The sequence below is a fragment of the Aedes aegypti genome, chromosome 3, assembly GCF_002204515.2.
Source record: "Aedes aegypti strain LVP_AGWG chromosome 3, AaegL5.0 Primary Assembly, whole genome shotgun sequence".
Taxonomy (NCBI): domain Eukaryota; kingdom Metazoa; phylum Arthropoda; class Insecta; order Diptera; family Culicidae; genus Aedes; species Aedes aegypti.
In genome coordinates this window covers 329,813,797-329,837,586 of record NC_035109.1, presented here as the reverse complement: position 1 = coordinate 329,837,586, position 23,790 = coordinate 329,813,797, and the positions used below count along the sequence as shown (strand labels likewise).

The 23,790-nt window shown below is 37.5% G+C and overlaps 3 protein-coding genes across 9 annotated transcripts in view; 1 reads left to right on the top strand and 2 right to left on the bottom strand.

The window, feature by feature from the left end:
- Positions 1-23,790, bottom strand: part of LOC5578353 (exostosin-1) — a 538,741-nt gene that overhangs the window by 205,760 nt on the left and 309,191 nt on the right. The gene's annotated exons all lie outside the window — the stretch shown is intronic.
- On the top strand, positions 745-1,463 carry LOC23687792. The gene is made up of 2 exons (XM_011494703.2): positions 745-860; positions 917-1,463. The coding sequence occupies exons 1-2, from the start codon at positions 821-823 to the stop codon at positions 1,372-1,374; spliced, it is 498 nt and encodes a 165-aa protein (XP_011493005.2). The 5' UTR covers positions 745-820; the 3' UTR covers positions 1,375-1,463.
- On the bottom strand, positions 20,845-22,020 carry LOC5578352 (general odorant-binding protein 45-like). The gene has a single exon (XM_001656871.2). It carries the CDS (start codon positions 21,780-21,782, stop codon positions 20,946-20,948), a length of 837 nt encoding a protein of 278 aa, XP_001656921.2. The 5' UTR covers positions 21,783-22,020; the 3' UTR covers positions 20,845-20,945.

The window sequence follows — 23,790 nt, the reverse complement described above, 5'->3', positions numbered from 1 at the left end:
TACTGTTTTTCTTTTGAAAAATTTTCATATTTAACTGAGATCTAGTCTTCCATAATAGAGCATTTTTAAATTAAACATTCAAAAAGTTGCAAATAAAGTATTCAATTATGTAGGTGCAAAATATGCAATATTCCAAAATAATCTTCCTTATATGGAATAAATGGGGCCTTCCTTAGCCGAGTGGTTAGCGTCCGCGGCTACAAAGCAAAGCCATGCTGAAGGTTTCTGGATTCGATTCCCGGTCGGTCCAGGATCTTTTCGTAAAGAAAATTTCCTTGACTTCCCTGGGCATAGAGTTTCATCGTACGAATGCAAAAATGGCAACTTTCGCAAAGAAAGCTCTCAGTTAATAACTGTAGGCTTTGTCCCAGTGAGGAAGTAATGTCAATAAGAAGAATATATGGAATAAATCAAATCGACAACATTCTGATCTAAAGCAGTTCGTTTCATCCCGATCCCATTCCCGACGTTCGTTGAACTCTCAGCATGTGCCAAAATTAAAACTGACTTATTTGCACAGTCTGGCCTTCAACGAGGAAAAGGATAGCAAAGCGCACGTCTCCTGAGAACTTTTATGCAAACCAAACAACCGAAAGCGCTCATCGTTATATTCGCAGTCGGTTACCGGAGTTGGAGTGATCTCAGCTAAACGCCAATATTTGCTAATCTATCAGTAAGCCAAACGGAATACGGTGCACTGCTCAGTGCTATGAAACCACTATATATAGAGCAGATCGATGCAGTTGAAATCAGTTCAAGTTCAAGTGTCATCCTCTTCCATCAATTTTGAGTTTGATTTCAGTCTGCCTGATTTTTCAAAATGAAGACCTTCATTATTGCGTTGTTCTGCATTGCGACCGGTAAGATATCGAAAGGTTTGAATTGGTCTCAAAATGTATCTACTGTATTATTACAGCTTTCGCCGATGTTAGTGAACTGCTACATCAGCCAGTACCCCATCATCTAGAGGAGCATCACCAGCAGGATGCTCATTTGATCGATCCGCACCATTCCAGCAACACAGATCACCACTCCGAAGCCATCCACGTAGAAAAACACATCACCTTCGATTTTGGACTGGAGAACGAGGGAGTTGAAATTGTCGAAGCTATCGAAGTACTACCAGTGGGACACGTCGACGTTAAAGGAGTTCAACTGACCGAAGAACACAAGGATTACCAGGCACCCTACAGCTACGAGAAGCCAACTGTTCAGTTGGACTACGTGGCTCCGATTGTACCGGAACCAACTCCGGAAGTGGAGACTCCGATCTTCAAGGATCAACCGATCAGCAATAACTATCTGCCACCGAAGTACACCCAAGATCATCCAGCCAAGCGACATGTCAAGTACATCGTTCGTCGCCGCGTTTAAGTTTATGTCCATTAAAACTGAATTTCGATTGACCTACATAAAATTTCAAGAAAATTTAAGTTGCAATAAAATGTGAAACCCCCATCAAACTTATTTCTGTTTCGCACCCATCCGAAAATGAATTAAATTTGTTTGTTTGTTCATCAACCGGTGCCGCCAATATTCCTCGAATCGTCGGTCTCCAATGGCACGTGTGGACCGAATCTGTAGCAAAAACGTTCAAATTCAAATATGGGGGCCTGTTTGCCATCCATCAACCGATGCAACTCATCAAGCAAGTTTCGACCGATAATGAAAATGTAAAGCAACGAACGGTGGGAAATCCGTGGAAACGCAAAAATATGCAAAACTGTTTCCGATTCTTCCCCCAGTTTTGTTCCACTTGGCAGCCTCCTCTCTCGTCCCACGAGGCCAATCAAACGAATTAATCGAGCGAGCGCGCGTTCTCGATAAATATGAATGTTTTGTCATTATATGAAACTACCCATCGTTTGCCACTGGAAGTGAGGGTGGAGGGGGCGGCATTGTCGATTGTGCTGCTTTACCCCGAATGTCGTTTCCCCGAATGTCATTTCTCCGAATGACCTTTTTACACGGAGACCCGTTTCCCCCAAAAATGATAAATTTCACTGAGATGCAAGACTTGTTTTCAGTGACAGAGTGAGGTACTTGAAATATCTAAGGATATATTTCTTCATTCAAAGAAGTATAGGAAGGTAACTCTATAGAAACGAGCTGTTCGAAGAAATGGGGTTTTCGGGGAATTGACATTCAGGGAGAAGAAGCACAACCTAGATTCAGAATCCAGAATCAGGATCCAGAACCAGAAACAAGAATCCAGAATAAGAATCCAGAATGCAGAATCAGAATCCAGAATTCGGGGATACCCCGAATTAACATTCGGAAAACTGACATTTGGGGAGAAGAAGCACATCCCTTATTGTCCGCGCCCCACTCGAGATGGGGTTGAACGAAAAAATTTCGATTGGAAAATCGCTGCCGTGAATGCGCTCTCAAGAATCTGGCACTGTATCCGGCAGACCGGCAGCGATGACTATGGCACTCCTGTGATACATAATGGAAAAATCGAGTACAAGTGCAGAATCAATTGAGTTTATTTCCTTCCATTTCGTTTTGGGCCGCTGCTCCGTTGGTGCTGGAGAATGGCGGAGTTGTTGAAATTCCAACTTTACGCCAATGTGGGAAGCGGGCTGATGCTGCTACTGGGGAGGGCGTGCGACCCAGAATAGAACTCCAGAATCGTGGAGAAAGTACGAAGTGCAACGCAGTGCACTATGCGAGCACTTCGAGTTACTGCTGGACAGAATCCAGAATCTAGAATCCAGAACCGGGGTATAAAATTAGAATCCAGAATCAAAATCCAGAATCAAAATCCAGAATCAGAACCCAGAAACAAAATCCTGAATCGGAATCCAGAATCGGAATCCAGAATCAGAATCCACAATCAGAATCTAGAATAAGAATCCAGAATAAGAATCCAGAATCGGAATCCAGAATCAGAATCCAGAATCAGAATCCAGAATCAGGATCCAGAATCAAAATCCAGAATCAGAATCCAGAATCCAGAATCCAGAATCCAGAAAACAGAATCCAGAATCTAGAATCCAGAATTCAGACTCCAGAATCCAGAATCCAGAATCCAGAATCCAGAATCCAGAATCCAGAATCCAGAATCCAGAATCCAGAATCCAGAATCCAGAATCCAGAATCCAGAATCCAGAATCCAGAATCCAGAATCCAGAATCCAGAATCCAGAATCCAGAATCCAGAATCCAGAATCCAGAATCCAGAATCCAGAATCCAGAATCCAGAATCCAGAATCCAGAATCCAGAATCCAGAATCCAGAATCCAGAATCCAGAATCCAGAATCCAGAATCCAGAATCCAGAATCCAGAATCCAGAATCCAGAATCCAGAATCCAGAATCCAGAATCCAGAATCCAGAATCCAGAATCCAGAATCCAGAATCCAGAATCCAGAATCCAGAATCCAGAATCCAGAATCCAGAATCCAGAATCCAGATCCAGAATCCAGAATCCAGAATCCAAATCCAGAATCCAGATTCCAGAATCCAGAATCCAGAATCCAGATTCCAGAATCCAGAATCCAGAATCCAGAATCCAGAATCCAGAATCCAGAATCCAGAATCCAGAATCCAGAATCCAGAATCCAGAATCCAGAATCCAGAATCCAGAATCCAGAATCCAGAATCCAGAATCTAGAATCTAGAATCCAGTATCTGAATCCAGAATCCAGAAACAGAACTCAGAATCCAGAATCAGAGAATCAGATAATCAGAGAATCAGAGAATCAGAGAATCAGAGAATCAGAGAATCAGAGAATCAGAGAATCAGAGAATCAGAAAATCAGAGAATCAGTGATTAAGAGAATCCGAGAATCCAAGAATCAGAACTAATTCAGATTGAATATGTGAATGATTTCTCAATGAGATTTCCCTTGCGAAGTTTCTGGGAAATCTGTTGAAAAATTTATTGAGTTGTTCAAGAGGACCTTCTGGAGAACGTTGTTAAGACAACTTCTCATAAATTTCTTTGGATTTATTGCAAGAATCGCAAAAACATTTCCTGCCGATGTGAATTCCGTTCGAGTTAATAAAGTTACAATGCTTTCCCATGAGTCACTAGATGCATATCACAGATATTTTTTCAAGTGTTTCAGGCTCCCAGATTTTACTAAAAGTTTCAATCGGGTTATCTCGAACCATGGTTTTTAGAGATGTCCGGCCATCTGGCCGAACGCCATTTGGCCGAATGCCGTTTGGCCGAACGCCATTTGGCCAAATGCCATATGGCCGAAAGGGTCGTTTGGCCGAATGCCGTTTGGTCGAATAATGAACAAAAAAATTCAAATTGCTACAACGCTGATGTGTAGGATTCATAAGTGTGACCCAATAACTGATAATCTAATTAATTTGTTGATTTTTATGATGTGACGGGACGTCATGTTTGTCACTATATAAGAGCTCCAAGAGAATGATAACATAGACCCTTTTATTCAGGACGAAGTTGTGAACTCCATACTTCACGTTAAGACTCTGAGGTGATGATTGATTCGCCACTGGATTACCAATGGTGGAATAAGGTTTCAAGTGTTTTTATTGATTTCATCAGAAACTTTTCCTTCTTTTAAACATAGGCTATTCTTTCTAGTTATACTGATTCCATTACTATCGGCAATGATTGACCTTATATTTTAATTGGGAATTTTTCCTTCTTTAAATCATCGGCATTTCTTTGTTGTTGTACTGGTGAAATAAATTATTATATGCATTGCACTTGTTTTAATTTTCATAAGAGATTTATCCTTCTTTTGTTCATAGGCTGTTCTTTCAAGAGAGAAATATTTTGCATTTTTAATTTAATTAAAGCTTAAAATACGTTCTTTTCAAAACATATTTTTTTAGCTCAAGGGTTAACTCACACACTCCGAAAAAATCATGCGATTTTACGTCTTTTGGATGTACAGTCGTGGGTTCGAATCCCGCTGGTCGAGGATCTTGTCGTGAAGGAAATTTTCTCGATTCCCAGGGCATAGAGTATCTTCGTACCTGCCACACGATATACATATGCAAAAATGGTCAATCGGCAAAGAAAGCTCTCAGTTAATAACTGTGGAAGTGCTCATAAGAACACTAATCTGAGAAGCAGGCTTTGTCCCAGTGGGGACGTAACGCCAGAAAGAAGAAGAAGAAGGATGCACATAAAAGAAGCGAGCCAAATGACGTGAATTTGTCTCATTTTCAATACGATGGTGTCTGATTCGGGAAATGTCAATCATAGCGACATCGTTTTCATGTCCTTCATCATGTAAAATTACATTTTCTTTCAATACATCTTTCAGAACCCATTTTTACGTCATTTCATCACTTACATAATGTGCCGTTCAGTCATAGTGTGAATTACGTCCGGAGTGATTTTCATTTTCTTTAAGAGTGTAGATGAGATGTCATTCTCCTCCAAGATTAAAATTACAACTAAGGTACTGAACACTGCACCGTTTCTTGAACATAAACGACTCGATGAACACTTACGTCAAAGAAGTACACTGTTTCTCCGTTGTGAAAAAAAAGCCAAGGCTCGTTGATGTCAGAACTATGACATAAATTACTAAGTACGATTCGAGGGATCGAAGCAAGCCGATCCAGCAGAAGGACCAATAAGTTTTAACCCTCAAATACCCAACCCCGCCTTTAGACGGGGTACACTTTGGAATTTTGTGTATTTTTTCGTAGCTCGGAAATCAAAATTATTTTATTTTTGGCTTAAACCTTGACTCATAACACGCATATAAGAAAAGTTTTTTATGACTTTTGAAACTTTTTTGTATTTTTGAAATTTGAAATTTGAAAAATTGTATTCTTATATAACCTATAAATGCCCGGGGTTAATTTAACGTGTAATATAAAAAATCCTACCTTTTACATTTTTATACGATCGACCTATCACAAAAGAAGAGCCAGGTGGTATCAAAATAATTTCAAACCTGTTTTTCCGTTAGTTACACGGAAAATAAAATACGCTCCGAAAAAAAATTAAATATGTTATATTTTTAAAAGTACCACAAAAATTTAAATTTTTATTATTGCCAAAAATCAACAACCAGAAAAGGCTTCAAGAAAAAATGAATAAAGCTAGGGATGTTCAGAAATAAAAATTATAAAAATCAAAAACCAAAATTCAAAAATTCGCGAATAAAAATAAATAATTGCTCAGAACGTGTTTAGAACGATTTTAGATAACGAAAAATAATATTTAAATCGAAAATAAAAATTTGGGTATTAGAGGGTTAAACTGTTTCAGTTACAGTCAAAAGTTAACTACAAACGCGATGCCAAAACATCTGCTGGTGGCTATTACCACTAGCATGGCATTGAACAACTGCTTAGTTTTAGGATGTTCTTCTTTCAGCTCTGACTGTTTCTTCCACTAACACTAAAAATGATGATATTTCCTATTTTTATGAATAAGCTGAATAAGTTCTTTGAAATTCATAATAAATCCATGCTAACTGTAGTTCACTTTTGTTTTCAATTTCGGCCAAACTGCATTCGGCCAAATGACCCTTTCGGACAAATGGCGTTCGGCCAAACGGCATTCGGCCAAATGACCCGGAACCGTTTTTAGAGGTACTTTTGAGAGTCTCAAGGGATTCTCAAAGAACTCTCAAGGCCTTTTTTATTTCACAATATTTAAAATCCTTATAAAATTCAATTTGAAATAATAATCTCGGTTGATTGTTTTAAATGCTTATCGAAACCATGAAACATAAAAATCGGAAACTTCCTAAGAAAATCTTCTTAATTATTTCCAGGATTCATGCAGTAATTTCTTCAAAGTTCTTTTCGCCTTTCTAAGTGCTTTAAAAAACATGAACTATACTACAGAAGATAAAATTGGTCAAAACCGACTATTTTGCGAAATTTTACACATTATTTTTTTCAACGATGCCTGCAAGAACTTCTCTAGATCTTTCTACAAAAGTTTTTCAAGTGTTCCTTGAATTATTCCACCAAGGAATCCTAATAAAGAAGTCCTGTCATTATACTATTTTGAAATTCATGGATCGACTCTTACCAGAATTTTCTTCAATCAATTCTCAGAAGATTCAAAATAAGGTACCGTGGGGCAAGTGGGTAATGGAATTCGCATAGTTGAGATTCTTCCAATTCTAAAGACTTTAAATTGAAACAAATGAGGTTGTGTATATTTTTTAGCTTGACTCCCACCATATATAAGCAGCATGCTGAAAACGATTTTCATGAAAAATTGAAGAAAAAAATACAGAAAAGGTTTTTGAAAAATGTCTCCTTACTTTTCACTTGCCCCAAAAGTGGGGCAAGTGAAAAGTTTACCGTTTTGAACAATAAATTCAAAAACAAACAGTTATATTCACGATTTCTATTAGCTTTAACACTTGTTAAGGCTTCCCAATGAACAATAACATAAGTAACATGTAAACAAAGAAAATGTTATTCTTTTCACTTCAATTCTCTTCTGTTCAGTTATGTTAGTTGAAATGATTCGACAACATTATAACTGCAACATTTCCAATGTTAGATCTTACATTATAGGACAGCAATTGCATTTCTGCGCTGTAGAATTTCCACCGCTCGTTATTTGTTTTTGAGAAAGACGGATATGACGTCGGATAACTCTTCGGGAGAAATCAAACGGAATCCTTCAATAACGTATTTAGGGTCTTTTTTATGTGGATAGACCTATACCCCATTTTTATGTTTTGAGCTAGGTTTACATAGACATTCCACGAGATTTCCGTGTTTTCTCTAATATTGCAACTTTTCAGTCAACGTCTTTCTTTTAATTGGCTGCCCGAAGTAGCCATATTGATATTGTAATGTTTGGCAACATCTTTTAGCGAATTTCCATGATTTCTAATAGCTTTTAACGCTTGAGTATAGTGTTTCTTGGATTATCAGCACGTTATGTTTTTCTATGATAATTGCGAACCATGTTTACATATGGCTACTTAAAGAGAAAACACAAATTCAATCTCTAATGATAAACTTTTCACTTGCCCCACCTGATAAGAAAATTGACGGTGTTTAAATTTAGTTATTTTCAGGTCTACGTCGAATTAATTCTAAAACTTTTTTTATTGCAGTTTGAAACTGTCACAGAGGACAACTAAGAAGTGGTACAGGAAATTATTTTCCGCAACTTTTTTCTACTGAAAATATTAAAATAAGATTGTACGCCGCCAACTTGTTACGGAGTAACAGTTGACAGGTTAACAATTTTTCACTCTATTATGCAATAATGGCTGAAAAATCTCAGAAATATCTTACCTATCGTAATGTTCTCAATGACCTCGAAGGTTTACGCATGAGTTTAAAACGTTAATTCGCATATTCAGTAAAATATATCAATTGTTTTCACTTACCCCATTTACCCACTTGCCCCGCGGTACCTTACCCAAGAGAGTCAATCACTTTTTGTCCAATCGAGTTTTGGCCACCATCCACGGCTCGGTGTGCACCCATCGTGGAAATCAAACACGAAGCTTCTCAAAAATTTAAAATTCAATCTGCGAATCAAATATTCAATTTAAATTACTGAAGGGCTTGTCCCCTGTCTTGAGCGGTCGATGAAACGAAAAAATAGCGAGATGGTGATCGAAGAGTGGTAAGCTGGGGGCTTGGAGGTGCCTACTGTCGTATTTGTTTGGCATCCATTGAGGGTCTTGATTGGAAATTGCATACTGCTGGACTGTGAAACGAATTCAATTGAGATTTTTTTTCCCATTTTGCGAATTTGTTGGTGGCATTATTTTTTTGGATTTGATTTGTAATTTGAATTTCTTGGAGCGTACTACGTTTGTTCGGCTTTTCCAGAATTTGTATGGTTACCTATGATAAAATTTCCAAGTCTATAGAATGAAACACCACTCTAGATAACGGAGACACATTTATACGTAAAATACCGCAGACCACCCTCCGGCAAACAGAAACCTCTACAAAGGTCACTCCTAATGAGGAAATTCAATAAACTTCTCCCTGAATTGCAGTTAGCCACCCATGAGGTCCTTGGGAGGTGGTTTCTGTCTGAAATATGAAAACCCCGCAACACCTGTAGCAAAGTATCAACCTTTCCTGGTGGGATTCCACTTCAGTAAAATCGGTTCAAGCAAGGAACGCTTTGATAGTGCAATCTATCGTGCTGAGTGGTATCAGCAATGGTGTATTTATTGTCACCCTGTTCCGGGCACCTGTCTCGTAAAGAGTGTTCTACGCTATGACAGATGACACCGATAAACCAAGCCGGGGATGTCTTCTATTGAGCAAGCTTCTGTCCCACAAGCACACAAATGGTTAGTCATTTTCCACCCCGGTGAAAGAATAATTTTTGAAAACACTCAAAAATTCTTTTACCCATAAAACAGAGAAAAAACCTTAATCTTTCTAGTTGATGTATAAATCGAGTTTCAAAACAATAGCATATTTTCAAAATAAATTTGATTGTACAATTGTATTGATTGTGTTAAAGGAGAAAGAAGAGATTTATTTTTCACGCCCAGCAGAAGGAATGATGCGCCAAACGCTCAGAGTCCTCAAAATGAGGACAGTGCGCTACAAGAAATTGGCAAATAGCATGGAATATAAAGATATTATGTTTGGAGAGCTAGTTTAAAGATTTGCTTTCGTTAACTAAGTGGAAATTTTACTAAAGAATTCTTTCGCCAGGTGGCGCTACACCTTGATCAAATGTGTCTTTTAACACCTGTACAACCAAATTCCCCAAAAAAAACGGAAGTCTAACATTGCCTATACATAGTTCTGTTGTTTTTGAAACGGTTTTCAGAATTCTTGCAGCAATGAGAGTAGACACATTTTAAGATCGACAGTCCTTCGAAACTTCGCGGAAAAATATCTTATTGAAAGTATTTATTTAACTAAAGGAACTGGCTATTGAAAAAAGAGCTGTTAACAATAAAACAAAATCCAAAGCAATAACATGCACATAAATTTTTCAGCATAAATTTACTTGTACATTTTCAGATAACATATAAGGGCAAAAAGAATAATTTTTGAAAACACTCAAAAATTCTTTTACCTATAAAACAGAGAAAAACCTTAATCTTTCTAGTTGATGTGTAACTCGAGTTTCAAAACAATAGCATATTTTCAAAATAAATTTGATTGTACAAGAGTATTGATTGTGTTAAAGGAGAAAGCAGAGATTTATTTTTCTTTTTATCTCACTTGAAAATAAATAGTTAAGAAAAAGCAACGAGAAACTCTTGTTTGAAACTATTTTTCACGAAATTCTTTTTTTTTTGCTAGCCTGTTTGCCCCTAAACCGAATCGCAAAGGGATGACTTATAGTGTGCACCCAATATTGCCAGTATAGACGTTTCTATCTAATTAAAATAAATATAAATTTTAGGCTGACAAATTCGGGCAAAAAAGGATGCTTAAATCGGGGCTGACCGGACCCGATTCCCGAGTAGAAGAAAATAACAACTGAATACCAAATTGAGGTGTTCCATACCAGATAGTTTCCAATACCTACAACCTGAATGAGGTATGAATTAGCCCTGCATAAGAGGTAAAATTCCTCAAATAATACCTTCTGCATATTTTACAAATACTTAGCTAATAATTAGATCAGGTATTGTAATACCTAAATAATACATTATGGATTTTCATATAAAAGTTTTTTTTTTTTTCAATAATAGTTCAATACCTCCAGCAGTCCTCAATAGCTATCGAATACCAAAATGAAGAATTTTTAATTGTTTTAAACATGTTTTTCATACCCCATTATAATACCAAAATGAGGTATTGACAACTGAACAATACCTAATTATGGTATGATACCAAAATATGGTATGCATAAGTTATTGCGAGTTATTCTTTCCTCCTCGGGTATGCAGAGCAAGACTCAAGCTAGGATTGGGCTATCTACATAAATACATCTCCTCTGATCATCGAAAAGCAAACGATACTTTTAATTTATGTTTTTTTAGGATATGTCAGCAATATATAAGTGCAGGAAGGCGTCGTAAACATTAAGTATAAACAATGTCATTGTATTTTTTTCAGGCTTGTTGGAACAATCTGTTATTGTGTATTTAATATTAACCATCTTTCATTGAACGATTCTAGGTTATTGCATGATATCTTAAATTGTTATATTTTAAATTATTGCATTTAATTTGATCATATAACAACCATTTAATTGAATCATATAACATGGGAGATATTGGGAGGGTGCATCAGGGCATCATTGAAGTTACAGCTGGACAATGGAGTGGAGTGCCAGCCGCAGTCAAGCGTTGAAGTAGCCGCAACATCCTTGTAGATGGGGTCTTCAATCCCAACAGTTGTAATGAATTTGACGCGCCCTTCTTATAACAAACCATCCCGTGGATAACTTGACAGCCAATGCAAATTTAATTATACTTTCCGTTGGATCATATTATTGGAAGGAGATTCTCTATTTCCCGCGGATTTCGCGTAAGTGTCTCTGCTTACGGGTCCGCCACATCCCTTTTTGGCCCTTCATACAATGGTATGTTGAATTCAGATTGATAATGAAAATTGACTGTACTGTCAAGTGGAATCGCATGCAGAGCAAGACTCAAGCTAGGATGATGGCTACATACTTACAGCAATTCCATGAAAAACCGATCTAGTGGGTCTCCGAATTCCGTGAAAATTTGCTATTTTGTTCCTTATCCGAAATAAGGATATACATATTTTTGGATTTTTTGATTAGGGTGACCATTTCCGAAATAGGGTGACCAGAAAATTCGCGATATTGCAAAATTTTTATTTTTAAAAAAATTATAACTTTTGAACCGTTTGACCGATTTTCAATCTTTTTTGACGAAATGAAGGCTAAAGATTTTGACTTTTCGGGAAAAATATAAAATTTCACAAAAATTGTGTTTTTTACATGAAAAAACTCAATAATTTCCGTTTTTTCGTGTTTTGAAGGCCTCGGGACCAAAGGGGCTATTGCTGCTCTCATTTTTTCTTAAAAGTTCAGAAAATTTTACGTAAACTGTCAAATTTTCAGCGATGTATGTTTTTTAGTTTTTGAGTCTGAATAGTTGAAATTTTAAGCTTTCATTCCATACAAAAAGATTGGAAATCGGTTAAGCTGTTCAAAAGTTATAATTTTTTTAAACATTACAAATCTAATGCGCTGAGACCTACAGTGTGTGCCGATAAAAAATGACTGATTTTTTATTTTCAAAAAAGTATATCTCAAAAACTAAAAAACATACATCGCTGAAAATTTGACAGTATACGTAAAATTTTCTGAACTTTAATAAGAACAGCGATAGCCCCTTTGGTCCCGAGGCCTTCAAAACACGAAAAAACGGAAACTATTGAGTTTTTCATGTAAAAAACACAATTTTTGAGAAATTTTTTATTTTTCCTTAAAAGTCAAAATCTTTAGCCTTCATTTCGTCCAAAAAAATTGAAAATCGGTCGAACGGTTCAAAAGTTATAATTTTTTTTGAAATAAAAATTTTGCAAAATCGCGATTTTTCTGGTCACCTTCTTTCGGAAATGGTCAGCCTAATCAAAAAATCCAAAAATACGTGTATCCTTATTTCGGATAAGGAACCAAATAGCAAATTTTCACGGAATTCGGAGACCCACTAGATCGGTTTTTCATGGAATGGCTGCATACATACATAAAAAAATCCTTAATTTTCCGAGCCTTTCGTTTTTACTAACCTGTAAGTTTCGTTTTTACTAACGCCCACACAGCAAAAAAATCTCAAATTTACATGGCACGTAATTTTTCTATGATAATCATGTAAAAGGAGTTGCAACTGAACATTCAACGATAATTCATGTAAACTGTCTCATTTCATTCGAAAATGCTTGCAATCTTGAGTGAAACTGAAACATTTCATGATTTTACATCCAACATTCGCCAATATTGCATGCTATCTTGCATTTTGAAAGTGAAATTGCAAACAAGAATGCTCGGTTTATTATTTTATTATTTATTATATATTTATTATTTTTATTATTCTGTCAAAAATAATGCACATGGATGGATCGACGGCTTGTCATGTCATGTGCATTATTTATTATTGAATTTTCAGCGTGAAAATCATGTAAACCGAGCCGTTTTGCGTGCAACATTCTTCGAGAGAAGACGTTTCGCGTTTAATATTGAGGGTTTTGGTAACAATATTGCATATAATAGATGTGTTTATAGGTTATATCATTGAATAATACATGAGAAATGGCTTTATGGCTAAAATAACGTTACGTGTAAATCTAAGATTTGTTTGGTGTGCAACATACAGTTGTGTTCAGAATAATAGTAGTGAAAGCCAATTTTCATACAAAATGCTCAACTTTGGCATGCTGTAACTTTGTTTCCATAAGAGCAATCGGCATGAAATTTTGTCAGTGAACTACAAATATACTCAATTTCATTATGAAAAAATTTGAAAATTTTCACACTACCGGCTAAAAAGTTAAGCACCAGGTGAAATCGCTCAAAATAATAGTAGTTTTAATAATTTTAATATCTGCTGTATTTTGAGATTTTGATATTTTCTTTATTCATCGTTTCAACCATTTCCACCCAAGCTATGAATGTATAAACAAGCCAATTTTTTACAAAATTGTTGCTGAACAAAAATTTACAAAAGAAAAACTACTATTATTTTGAGCGATTTCACCTGGTGCTTAATTTTTTAGCCGGTAGTGTGAAAATTTTCAAATTTTTTCATAATGAAATTGAGTATATTTGTAGTTCACTGACAAAATTTCATGCCGATTGCTCTTATGGAAACAAAGTTACAGCATGCCAAAGTTGAGCATTTTGTATGAAAATTGGCTTTCACTACTATTATTCTGAACACAACTGTACATGTGAAAAATAGCGAAATTGAAAGATGAGAAGCAGGCTTTGTTCTAATGTGGACTCAATGCCGAAACGCTGGTGTATCATTTTAAGGCTTAAAAATCTGGCGACCATCTTGGATTTCCACGCCATCTTGGTTTTTAGCAGTTGAATGATTTTTTACCATCTTAGCGCTCATCATATTGAATTATGATGCCTTCGTTAAAAATTAAACAATCAGTTTCATTCTTTCTTATATTATCTCAGCTGTTCCTACAAATAAATGAAAGAATTAATGCTATTCTTTAAATCGAAGATTTACAGAAGAACCATTCAGGTAAGACATAAGCGTTAAAAAATCCTATTTGATATTTTTTTTTAAAGCTAGTTAAGCTGAGGATCTGGTTCTGCTCTAGTAGGGATGTAACGTCGGGAAACAAAAGAACAAAAATCAGAGTAAGTGTAAACGGTAGAAAATTCAACATGTTGAGTGCTAACCAGGTTAAAACTCAGTCTACTACTTAAAATGAAAATGGCGTCAGAATCCAATATGGCTGCCAGAATTTTTCACTTAAATTGTTGCTCTTTTCCTTCACTTGACTCGAATAGAACACCAACGATTGAAAATTTGTTTCTTTGTTGTACAAAAACTCGTTCATTTCATAGGGTAAATACCATTGCTCACCAAGTTTTTGTAGTCTATCTAACGCAATTTTTTTAAACTTTAAATGAAAGCTAGATCCTTTCTCTATACGATGCCACTAAGTTTGCTATGTGTTCCAAGTGAAATATGAGACATATCAAGATAGGATACACTCTAGATTTACCAAAAAATCCAGGATATTTTCGTAAACAGTTCAGCTAGCTGGCGTATGAGAACCAATTTGAGAAAACCGATAGGACCACCCTTAAGTTTTATCGAAAACAATCGATCAGTGACATAAAATTGGAATTCTTACAATGGGTTCCGATGGCGGCCTGGTTTTAGCGAGAATTGCTCAGGTACTTTTTCGAGATTTGAGCTCAATTCAGGGATATCTTGTGCGTTAATAGGTTAATATGAAAATACTTTAAACTTCAATTTAATATCATCAAACTCTTATTTTAAGATTAGTTGATTTTATGTAAACAAACTTTTTGATTCAACATATCTAAAAATTAATGAGTTACAAAATAATTAAATTAAAAATTATCAAAAATATAATTTTTTCAGAGCTTTCTTATGATGCGTTCTACTTTTCAGCTCAAACCAATGACATTTTGATTCGGAGCTTCAAAAAATAACAAAACAATTTGATGCATATTCTGTGCTGAGGCGTGTTTGGATATTGAATGGTTAACAAAATAATACAACTTGATGACATACTTTCAATCGAAGAAACATCAAGAGTAAACAATTTGGGCTTCCGTACAAAAGAAGTCAAGGAAACATCAACCACCAAATTGACCTCCAACAACGTCCAGTTTTCCTCTCGTTCGGTTTCCGTTCCACCCAAAATTTGATCCGGATTAGATCCAGCTGCGAGCAACACCCAACAGGAAAAAAAAACATCCAAAAACACATGCTGATTCTGTCAAGAACATGCGAGCCATTGGAGACGAATGGAAAAAATGTGTCAAAAATCCACACACATCCTTGTGCGTTTTGTGTCCTTTGGAACGAGCGTAGCAGGCGCAGGGCTGATAGAACATAAAGCAAAATAATTGTGAATTTAATTACTAAAATTATTTAAATAATGACCAGATAGTGACTGAAACGTGATTTCAAAGCTATTTATAACTGTCCAAAATATGCAAAGAAACAAAAATGGATATTCGAATGTAGTGAAATATTATAATTTGAAATATTTCTTAACAGTTAAACATCCTGAAGAAAGCTTGATAATCATTAATTGCTTTTAATTAGAAACGAATTTATTCAATTGTAGTATGCGAAAAGCACCATGAAGAGTGAAGCGTTGTCTAGAAAATGGAGATTAGAGTCGTTTTTGTGACACAGAAGTAGTCGAGCAAATTCGTTGGACAGAAAGTTTCAAGTCCATGCTATTGTTGCAAATAGTGACTTTTCAGTGAAACCAGTCGAAACTAGTGATGCAGTCACTGAAAAGTAACCCGCTACCAGCCCTGCAAACGAGTAAACCGTCCAATGATTGCACAAGGTCAAGTTTCCACTTTTTTTTTCTGGCTGCCTAGCCGTCGAATCATTTGGAGATCATCAGATCAAAGGAATTGCCTCTCCGGAGCCTTAGACGGCTTTGATGAGCAATCGTCCGATGATGAAGGGGTGACTACGTGTTTTCTGGTTTGTCAAAAGGGATGTTTAGTAGAGATGACGCCGATATTTACTGGTAAATCGAGAAGTCGTTTCGTCCACTTCGGAAGCAATCATGTGACGGTGGAGTTTGGACAATGCACAATGGTCCCAAAGCCATAACTAGGAAGACAAAAATGTTTGCGCCTAAGCTGTCAGTTTCATCGGGAAAGTTTCTCCATAGTGTTTAGACATTTTGTGATGTGATGTGGTGTGAAATTAGGGTGGCCTACGTGGTTTACTAGATCAGAATATAAACTTTTAGGCTAACGTATTTAGGCCTTTACAATATTCTCAAATGTTATAGAACAATCGGTTTGGAGCAACTTTGCCCAAGAACCCAAATTTATATCTCTTATGGTTCGCGAATTATGACACAAATAAGTTAGGGACCTGAAAACCATTTTTTTCTTGATATCTTTTTTACGATAGTTTCTTACAAAAACTTCGTTCTAAGCACTTTTAAAACTTTTGATCGCGCAACTGTTTGCTGAAGAAACTACTGTTCTATCTCTTATCGTTGCCAAGTTAAGGTGAAGATGAATCGAAGCCAAACCACAAATTTTTGAAAGCACGAATCCGGAGAACCGAACGCCCGTTTGAGCTGAAAACTTAATCGATTGATCACAACCAGCGAGTGACCAATCGATTAAGTTTTCAGCTAAAACGGATGCTTGGTTCTCCAGATCCGTGCTCTTGAAAATTTGAGGCTTGGCTTCGATTTATCTCCACCTTAAAGGGCAAACACGAAATGATTGCGACACCGAAAATGTCATACCAATTTTCTTATAATGTTTAGAATCAAACCAAAATTTTAGGGTAGTTTTATACATATATTTACTTCAAAAATCAAAAGAAAAGTAAACTGATGGAGCCTTGAGGGTAAAATTGAAGGCATTTTCGCTTGCTGCCCTCCATTAAAGTCTTTACAGTGTCATCCGGTACCAGTTTCTCAGTTTTTTTTTTCATTTTCTTAACATGTCCTTCTCGTCTTTGACTGTCTTCTTGCTCTTCCGAAGTTCCCGCTTCTTTATTGCCCAGTACTGCTCCACCGGGCGCAGCTCCGGACAGTTTGGTGGATTCATGTCCTTTGGAACAAAATGGACAGAATTGGCCTCATACCACTCCAGGACACTTTTAGAATAGTGGCATGATGCCAAATCTGCCCGAAATAGCGGAGCTTCGTTATGCTGCTGTAAGAACGGCCGAAAGCGCTTCTCGAGGCACTCAGATTTGTAGATCTCGCAAATCACTGTGCCCTTTGTCACGAAAGGCTCACTCCTCAGTCCGCAAGAGCAGATGACCTGCCAAATGAGATATTTGGAGGCGAACTTCGACATTTTCTTCTTCTTAAATTTGTCGTCCACATCGAACTTGCTCTTACCCGTGAAAAACTCCAACCTCGGAATTTGCTTAAAATTGGCTTTTATATACGTTTCATCGTCCATCACACAGCAGCCATATTTTGTCAGCATCTTCTCGTAGAGCTTTCGTGCCCGAGTTTTAGCCGTCGATTGTTGCCGCTCATCGCGGTTTGGGAAGTTCTGTACCTTGTATGTATGTAGTCCAGCTCTCTTCTTTGCATTCTGGACGTAGCTCTGCGACATGACGATTTTTCTAGCCAAATCACGGCTTGAGACGTTGGGATTTGCTTTAATCATCCGCTTCACCTCTCCCTCTGTCTTTTTGTTCCCCGGTCCCGGTTTTCTTCCAGCTCCTTTGCCGTGGTCCAACGTCAACCGCTCCTGGAACCGCTTCAACACTCTGGAGACGGTTGAATGGTGAATGTTCAACATTTTTCCCAACTGCCGGTGCGACAGGCCAGGAAATTCCAGGTGTTTGGAAAGAAATTGTTCTCTCGAATCGCGTTGGTTCACATCCATTTCCGTTGAATCGAAAAACACGACTTCGAGTTTGACAGCATGTAAACAATACACATCAATGAGAAAGTGTGCAAAATTTGGTTGATTTTTACCCAATGGTAGAAAAGTTATGCCCTGTTGAATGTGTCGCAATAATTTCGTGTTCGCCCTTTATCAAGGATTTCCTTCGAAAAAAATGATGTTTTCAAATGAAAATTTCTCTGAAAGGCGCAAACGGGTTTTTAATCTTTTGTCGCCATTGTTTATCATTTTTTTTTTTTCTAATTGTGGTGAAAAAACTGTGAAGGCGTTTTTATTTGAAGAGATTAACAAAATTTAGAAAACAATAAGTTTTAAAACGTAAAACATTTATAACTTGATAAATAATCGAGATAGCTCTTAGGTGGCCTCATAAAAAAATTGCAAAATCGTTCTGAAGTATTGGATACAAAGCATTCATTAAAACACATTGCTTTAGGATATATTCATAATAAACCGAAATCATTTTTGTCTTCCTAGATAAAGCATTGGGACCAATGTGCAATGAGTTTTCGAACAAGAAATAGAAGTATTAAGAGTAAGACTTTTGAAACTACGTTACGATATAAGGGCACTCTATACATTCAGTCGAATTAAGAATAAAATAAATCAAACATACAATTATCCTAAGAGAAAAATGAAAATAAATAAAATAAGGATCGCATATCAGTTTGTTGGGAAACGTATTGGAAATGCAAAAAAATCATATTATTTCAATAGATCGTGGTATACCATGTTTATGCTAGTCTAAAATACGTTTAAGATACTCAGGTAAATTAGGCAGTTTTGCAAGTCGGAGCGTTTGATGTTCAGTTCTGTCTTACCTGAAAAAAAGAGAAAAAAAATAATGAATTTTAATGTGGGACTGAAAGTTTATCATTGATATATATTAAGGGCAATGCAGCAATGTTTTTGAGCTTAGTTATTATAAGCTTTGGCTAGTTTTCCATTTATGTGTTTGTCTCTCAGAATATTGACATTATTGTGTTTAATTTCAGTGAAACTGAACTGAAACTGAACTGAAACTGAACTGAAACTGAACTGAAACTGAACTGAAACTGAACTGAAACTGAACTGAAACTGAACTGAAACTGAACTGAAACTGAACTGAAACTGAACTGAAACTGAACTGAAACTGAACTGAAACTGAACTGAAACTGAACTGAAACTGAACTGAAACTGAACTGAAACTGAACTGAAACTGAACTGAAACTGAACTGAAACTGAACTGAAACTGAACTGAAACTGAACTGAAACTGAACTGAAACTGAACTGAAACTGAACTGAAACTGAACTGAAACTGAACTGAAACTGAACTGAAACTGAACTGAAACTGAACTGAAACTGAACTGAAACTGAACTGAAACTGAACTGAAACTGAACTGAAACTGAACTGAAACTGAACTGAAACTGAACTGAAACTGAACTGAAACTGAACTGAAACTGAACTGAAACTGAACTGAAACTGAACTGAAACTGAACTGAAACTGAACTGAAACTGAACTGAAACTGAACTGAAACTGAACTGAAACTGAACTGAAACTGAACTGAAACTGAACTGAAACTGAACTGAAACTGAACTGAAACTGAACTGAAACTGAACTGAAACTGAACTGAAACTGAACTGAAACTGAACTGAAACTGAACTGAAACTGAACTGAAACTGAACTGAACTGAAACTGAACTGAAACTGAACTGAAACTGAACTGAAACTGAACTGAAACTGAACTGAAACTGAACTGAAACTGAACTGAAACTGAACTGAAACTGAAACTGAACTGAAACTGAACTGAAACTGAACTGAAACTGAACTGAAACTGAACTGAAACTGAACTGAAACTGAACTGAAACTGAACTGAAACTGAACTGAAACTGAACTGAAACTGAAACTGAACTGAAACTGAACTGAAACTGAACTGAAACTGAACTGAAACTGAACTGATACTGAACTGATACTGAACTGAAACTGAGCTGAAACCAAACTGAAAGTGAACTGTTAAGAGTAACTAAAATGAAACTCAGCGGCTCAGCGCAAGACAAACACCAAAGATTATGGCAATCCTATTTTCCAAAGCCTCTAATGCATCTGAAAGTACTTTTAACCCTCTCTCGCTGAAAGATTCATTAACTGAAACAGCATCTGCCCGGGTGGTAAAAAAGTGCTAAAACAAAACTCTTCCACCACTTCGAGTTAAATCCTTTATTCGATTCCAGTATTTAACGGCAGAAACTAGTTTCCAACTCAAGAATAATGTAATATAATACACAGCGAAACTGACCGGATCCTCTCCACTGCTCCCACCCTTCCGGAGCCCGGGACTTGGAAGGGAGATTAATGCGCTTTCGAAGCTCAAGCAGTTTCCGCCGCAATCTCCGTTACCTATCTGCTGCTCGATAGTGGAAGCGCATCGCCCTCCACTTCCGGCTTGGTATCGAGTTTGCAAAACTCTGCAGCGCTCTTCTCTTGAGTAGATTCATCTGAACCACTTCCCTATACTTCGAAACCGAGCGCCGGTGAAAGATATAAAAATGGCCATTTTCTCAAGTTTGCGCCTTGTGTTTTCTTTTTCCTTCACCTGCTCCATTGAAGTGGGGTTTCTTCGTAGGTTATTAGATAGTCGATGCAACTTTCCTTTTTTCTTACCGGCGCCGTAGTTTCATTCCGTTATCAGCTTTGGATAAGTTTTTTGCTTTATCGAAGAACTCCGGGACGATGAAACCAATGATATGTAAAATTTTTGTTCTGAGGAACAAATTTAATTTTATTCCAAGTTTAATTTCAAAATCAATTCTTTCCAAGGTCACACGAAATCCAAATCCAAATTTTTTCAGTGCTTGTTTGGATTTTTTTATTGCATCAAATTATTCAAACATTTTCTTGTTCCTAATTAATTTACTGATTTGGAATTTCAAATAGAACACAGAGCGTTATCCTTTTTGATTTTTTTATTGATTAGGCTGTCCCATTTCTTGAATTTATGCCGGGATAAGTCCAGTAATTATGCCTAACAAAACACCGAGTATCTCTAAGTTACTATTACTGTACTCGTTCGCTTGGATGCACTCATCGTACGTTCGGGCAGCCAGGGTGCATTTATCAAGCTGTTCCGATTTCAGCTTTTGGTAGCACCTGGCCACCGACGCCTCGTAAGCATCCTCGTAGCCCTCGCATTGAACGGCAAATCGTGCAATATCCGGTCCTTGGCTGTCACTGTACAATCCTGCTCGCACCAAGTAGCATCGGACCAGACAGCTGCCTTCGGGTGATTTCGAATAGCCTTGCTGCACGATTTCCTCTAGCTTCGCGCGTGGAATCTGAAGCATCTGGGCGCAGTCCTGGAATATCTGCGAGCTTTGCAGTTTAGTTACGCTCACAAACAGAGGTTCATCTGCAATCAGGCGTCCATACTGATTTCGGTAGCACTGGAGACCTCTGCTGGCTCGTAGGCAGACATCCTTCCTGGGCAACGGCAAAACCGAATCACATATACACTGCTGGGTGCGGTTGACGTAGTTCTGGTCACATGGATCCGGACGGTAGAAACGACCGACTGAAACCGATGGCCTGGCAATGGTGTCGTTCCAGAAGCGTCCCACCAAGCCTAGGCAGCGATCGTAGCAAGGTTCATCATTCGATGGTAGATAACGGGAGCACTCGCTGAGGATTTCGTTGAAGCTCTTCAGGGTGGCACTGTGCTGCAGCGATGAAGTTTGAAGCACCGATATGCTCACTGAAAGCACTACCGAAAGAATGAATGCTCCGCTGGACATCATTGTGCAACGGCTTGAGAGCAACTGTCTGCCAAGGCACATGAACTTGGAAGTTTATATTCGCAGTATCAGACATTCCAACGCAGTTCGTGCTGCAGTAATGAAATTTGAACCCGACACGTGACCTTTCATTTACTTTCTCGTAATGCGTAACTCTGTGTGCTGTAAGAACGTGTTTAGAGCACCTACGAGAACATCAACATTGAAGCTTTCAGAGATAATCTTGAAAGTGATATGATATCGAATAGTTGAACAAAGGGTAAACCAGGGCTATAATTGTTTTGGAAAATGCTTTCTCGGAGTACTATCGCTCTGACTCTTCAACACTCCAGGTGATTGTGTGTTTGGGCTAAGGCTTTGTTGGATACAGTTAATACCTCTGGTACGTATATGGAAAGTTGATAGATGGTGTAAAAGTGGCAAATTAATTTGCGTTTTATTGCAGTCCAAGTGAGGGGGTTGGAAGCAAAGAGGTGTAAAAGACAAAAACCTAGTTTTGAAAAAATCGACTTGAAGGTTTCGAATTAAGAGCTTTTAGTTTATTTGAAAATATTATTATTTAAGGAGAAATCTTCCATTTTTGCAACTAAGAAAAATTATCCAAATTTTCTTGCAAATCTACTACAGATGACAGGTTATTTGGCGGAGAGGCCTGTGTAATCCGCAAACAAAGATTGTTCACATCCTTGAGGTAACTCAGGTAAGTCAGATGTGAAAATTTTATATAATATTGGACTCAAAATACTGCCTGGAATTCTGATAGTTAACCTGAAATGTTGATTTGATGTATGTTGGGAAATTAAAGTTTTTTTTTTAAATTTTACAATTCATGACAAACACTGTCTAGAAGAGCAAGACCAGTAGAATAGTCATAGGATTTGATGAAATAAACCAAATTTGTTAAACGTAAAAAGTTGATGAGTGGTCGAATGTCCATGATGGAATCCGAACTGTTAATTGGCAAAAATTGAATTTTCGTTTATGTGAAACATCATTTTGTTCACAATGACCTATTCAAAAAGTTTACTAACGGAGGAAAGCAAACTGATTGGACAATAGCTAAAAGCTTCAGCAGGATTTTTGTCCGGTTATTGAAGTGGTAGAACATTAGCATTTTTCCATTACTCAGGAAAATATGCCAACGGAAAACATTTGTTAAATATATCAACCAAGAATGATAAGCTACGCTCTGGAAGTTTCTTGATGAGGGTGTAAAAATTCCCATCATCGTAAAAGCTGTCATATTTTTGAACTTTTAATAATAGTTCTCTTACTTTTACTTTTGATGGCGCTACTTCCTTCAAGATATGGCCTGCGCCACAATGTTACGTCAACTAACTCGGTCCATGGCTGCTCACCTCCAGTTTCTCGATCGCCCCACACTTCCAAGATCCTGCTCCACTTGGTCAAACCATTTAGCTTGTTGCGCTCCTCTACGTGCAGACAAGTAGCCAACCTGTCCGGGCCCATTTTAATAAGATCCACTTCAATACCATCCTTTCCAGCTTCTTTGTTGTTTTTGAGCTGTGTAATAGCATCCTTAACTTCACCTATTGTGGGAGTTGGCACGTCTCTCTCATCCGCAGTACTGATGAAGCCATTCATCCTGCTGCCTTGGTCATCCTCCTCTGCGCCATTCAGGTGTTCATCGTAATGCTGCTTTCAACCCCCTCACGTTCGTCCATTCTTATCCCGGCATATTTCGGCTCGCGGCACAAAGCTTTTGTCGGATGCATTGAGTTTCTTGTGGAACTTACGCGTTTCTTGAGAACGATATAGCTTCTTCATCTCGTCGCATTCCAACTCTTCCAGGCGGCATGTTTTATCCCGGAATAGATGGGTTTGCTGTTTTCGCTTTTGTTCGTATCGTTCCACGTTTTGACGGATGCCTTGCTGCAGCATAATCACCCGCGCTGCATTCTTCTCGTCCAAAACCGCCTGGCACTCCTCGTCGAACCAACCGTTCTGTCGATTGTCTTCCACGAACCCAATGGCACCTTCCGCTGCGTTGTTAATGGCTGCTTTGACACTACTCCAGCAGTCCTCAAGA

Bases quoted from the DNA above. Each gene is read 5' to 3' on its own strand.
- LOC5578352 (XM_001656871.2), bottom strand. From the start codon at position 21,782: ATGTGCCTTGGCAGACAGTTGCTCTCAAGCCGTTGCACAATGATGTCC.
- LOC23687792 (XM_011494703.2), top strand. From the start codon at position 821: ATGAAGACCTTCATTATTGCGTTGTTCTGCATTGCGACCG. The intron at 861-916 runs GTAAGATATCGA...GTATTATTACAG, and splicing joins GTTGTTCTGCATTGCGACCG to CTTTCGCCGATGTTAGTGAA.